This window comes from Accipiter gentilis, chromosome 21 (assembly GCF_929443795.1).
Source record: "Accipiter gentilis chromosome 21, bAccGen1.1, whole genome shotgun sequence".
Taxonomy (NCBI): domain Eukaryota; kingdom Metazoa; phylum Chordata; class Aves; order Accipitriformes; family Accipitridae; genus Astur; species Astur gentilis.
Genome location: NC_064900.1, coordinates 786510 through 790179, shown reverse-complemented (window position 1 = coordinate 790179; position 3670 = coordinate 786510). Strand labels below are relative to the sequence as shown.

The following is a 3670-nucleotide window of genomic DNA, read 5'->3' as shown; positions in this document are numbered from 1 at the left end:
CCATCTGCAGCTTCTTAGGACACTCGGATCAGGAGGGAGAGTCCAATGCTGACTCTCAAAAGCAAGACAGAACGGAGAGACTAATCAGTGTCAACTCTTAAAGGGTATCTAATGCATGTTCAAAACCTGCACATGGTCACCAATCTAATAAATCAGAATAAGCGATGAAGAACCAACAGCTGACATTCCTTTTCATCAATGTCATGGCAAAGAATCCTAGGCAGATCGTTTGGGCACAAGAACCTTGGTGGTTGTGAGACTATGGGTCTGAGAGTGTGTCGAATGTGACTGAGTGAGATCAGTTTTGCATTTAAATGAAATCACTTTCCTTCCCTCACACTGAGCTTTTACTACACTCGTTCTACAGTACCACACCATTATTTCCTAGATGCAATTGATCGCCAGGCATCAGGGCAAATCCAACGGTCTCCCTTCTGTTTCTCTCCCTGTAGATGCCATGTGAAGGCTGCACGGAGAGGGACAATAGGAGCACTGATGCAACCGTGGAGTTCCTCCTGCTCGGCTTCTCCGAGCTGCTCTGTCTGCGGGTCCTCCTCTTCCTTATCTTTCTCATTGTCCATTTGGTCACGCTGGCAGGGAACGTGATGATCTTCGTGGCAGTGGTTATGGAGCCTTCCCGTCCTCCCATGCTCTTCTTCCTCTGCCAGCTCTCTGTCATTGAGCTCTGCTATATCTTAGTCGTTGTCCCTAAGGCACTGCTCAGCCTGATAGTGGTGGAGGGCAGCACCATTTCTTTCATCGGCTGTGCTGCACAGATGCACCTTTTTGTGGCACTCGGTGGGGCCGAATGCTTCCTCCTGGTGGCCATGTCGTACGACCGTTACGTTGCCATCTGCCAGCCGCTTCACTACGCGGCTGTGATGAGCGAGGGGCTCTGCCTCAGGCTGGCTGCGGCGTGCTGCCTGGGGGGCTTCGCCGTTTCCCTGGGGTTGACGGTGGCTGTTTTCCGCTTACCTTTCTGTCAGTCGCATCGCATCAATCACTTCTTCTGTGATGTCCCTGCTGTGCTGCACCTGGCCTGTACGCATAGTTACACCCCTGAGCTGCCCTTACTGGCTGCCTGTGTGCTCCTCCTGCTGCTGCCCTTCCTCCTAATCCTGACCTCCTATGTTTGCATTGCTGCTGCTTTGCTACCCATCACCTCCTCCGCGGGAAGGGGCAAGGCCCTTTCCACCTGCCTTTCACACTTGGCCATCACCTTGCTACACTACGGATGTGCCACCTTCATGTACGTTCGTCCTAAGTCCAGTTACTCACCAGCTCGAGACAAGATGGTGTCTCTGGTCTACACCAGCGTCACTCCATTACTCTATCCCCTCATTTATAGCCTGAGGAACAAGGAAATCAGAGGGGTCCTCATGAAAATGTTGAGGAGGCGGACAATAGCTCAGGTGAACCGGGGTACTATCAGCTGTGATGTGTGTGTGTGTGGTAAATTTTAGTAGAACAAACACGTGCCTGTGGGAAAACAGCCTCATAACCATGTTTGGACCAGATTCTCCGTAGACTTCACTACGGCAAATATCCAGGCAGAAATCAACATGCATCAATACCTTTAGGAGACATCGCTGCTAAAAAAACCCACCACCGACAACAACAAAAGGTCTCTAACATAGCGCTTTACATAAAGGGAAATGCTTTAGTGACTTGTGAGGAAGAAGAACTCTGATCAATTTGCAGTCTTGCTTCTGTGATCAAATACATACTCAAGCTTACATTCACGGTCATCTCAGCACAATTGAAAGATCAACACAAAATTATTTAAAGCTGCTGTATTGGTTTTATTGTTTTTCTATCAAGATGAAAGTAGAAACTGGAAACTGGGAAGTCAATAAAAAAATTTCAGACTGGTAAGTTTATCAGCACAAAAAATCTAAAGAGGGTCATTGGAAGGTTAGAAGAAGAAAGCCCATGCCTAGAAAGAAATCAAAATTAAGCTGTGGTCTTCTCCAGATTTAGCAGAAGGCTGCACTTCAGCATCCCATCGCAAGTGGAAGGATCATTAGTGTAAACTCATCTTACTTTGAATTATTCTAGATAATGAAAATGAAAGTGCCATCGATTTGACAGGAGTATGACTTTCCTACGCCTGTTTTGCAGGAAGCAATCTTTCCTTTTATAGTGAGATGCTTTAGGTTTGGATTGTTCCTATGGCAACATAAAGGCTAAGATACTGGTCTTATCGCAAGACTTTTATCAGGAAAGCCTGTATCATATACATAAGGATGCCTGAGGAATATTGAAATCTATCATCATAAGATTAATAATACCACTCCTACAGTTATTGTAATTTCTTTAGCAAAACCAGTGAGTTACAGCACATGTTGGACTGCAGCAGACATAAGAATCTGAAAGGTGCAAAGCAGTGTTATTTTGTGTGTTTCCTACATGTAGGCGGAAGAGGATGATTCAGAAAAATTAGGGAAGATCAGTTTTGGACAGAAAGAGGGGGAAAAGAAGAAGCTTCATTATTTTATTTAATATTTCCCTCCCCCATGGCTCTTTAAAGCCCCAAACAAACCCTATTATTCAGGACCCCCCCCTCCCTTACATATCAAACTGTTGAGAAAAAAATGACAAGGCTTGTTTCTATTTCTCTCTCTAATCCAAAGGAGTTTCAGTACCTCAGCTGCCCTCAGCTCTCTTCCTTGGCAGATTGAGAGAGCAGAGTGATATTTGCTTTCTCTGGGCTACAATCATTAAAAATTACAGTAAGTGGATTTGACTAATGTAAAAAATTGTCACTGTAACTAAGGAAGTTAACTTGGAGCCATCTGACAAAAGAGAAATATGGAATTTAAAACTCACATTAGAAGCTGTCTTCAAGTTGACAGTCTAGCCAGCTTAAAACATTAACACAGAATATTGGCTCTCACGTCAATGAATACCTAATTACTGCTGTGAGCAAAGGTTGAGCTGCATTATTTAAAATGATCAAAGTTGTAGTGAACATTTTAATCACCTGCCAGGTCTTCCAAAAATGAGAAGGGGAGGGTCTCAATAAAAGCACATTACTTACTAATAGAGAAGTACTTTAGAAGTACATTAGAGAAGTACTTAGAATCAAATACTATTAAATAACTGTAATGAGCACAGGACAAAACTGAAGCATCAATTCCAAATCCTGTCAAGTCAAATCAGGCTTTGAAGCTAATCCTACTGCAAGCAGGGGGCTGGACTAGCGACCTCCAGAAGTTCCTTCCAAGATGAGTAGGGTTCTACAGCAGAGTTTTCTAACCTGCCTTCTAGGAGATATTGATATGCTCAAATACCTGGCAGTAAAACTTAGGGACAGAAAGACACTGAAGTTTATAATACTGGTCAAAACCTTGGTAGATGCCCTCACATGTTTCTGGCAGCTTTGGGCATGGGATAGCAGAGATACAACTATCACCTGCTGCTACCTGTGAGAAGATAGCAGGGCTGCGTCCTGAACCAGAGATGTTCCTTGTGAACAACTGCTGATCGGAGGCACCTCGGCAAACCTCTCTTCGCTATAAGGATATGGATGATGCCTTTGGCAGGGATGACATGACTGAAGCAGCAGCCAGGCTAGACTCCCAGCTCTTTAGTTCTGAGATACATGCAGGAAGCACAAGCAGCAGTGGAGGCTTTCTGCGAAGACACTGTCTCCAACCAATGTCCTTGC

The 3670-nt window shown here is 44.7% G+C and overlaps 1 protein-coding gene across 1 annotated transcript; it reads left to right on the top strand.

The window, feature by feature from the left end:
• The first annotated feature begins 452 nt into the window (after window positions 1–452).
• On the top strand, window positions 453–1463 carry LOC126048891 (olfactory receptor 10AC1-like). The gene has a single exon (XM_049824417.1). It carries the CDS (start codon window positions 453–455, stop codon window positions 1461–1463), a length of 1011 nt encoding a protein of 336 aa, XP_049680374.1.
• Window positions 1464–3670: the final 2207 nt, after the last annotated feature.

Coding starts and splice junctions, on each gene's coding strand:
- LOC126048891 (XM_049824417.1), top strand. CDS start 453: ATGCCATGTGAAGGCTGCACGGAGAGGGACAATAGGAGCACTGATGCA.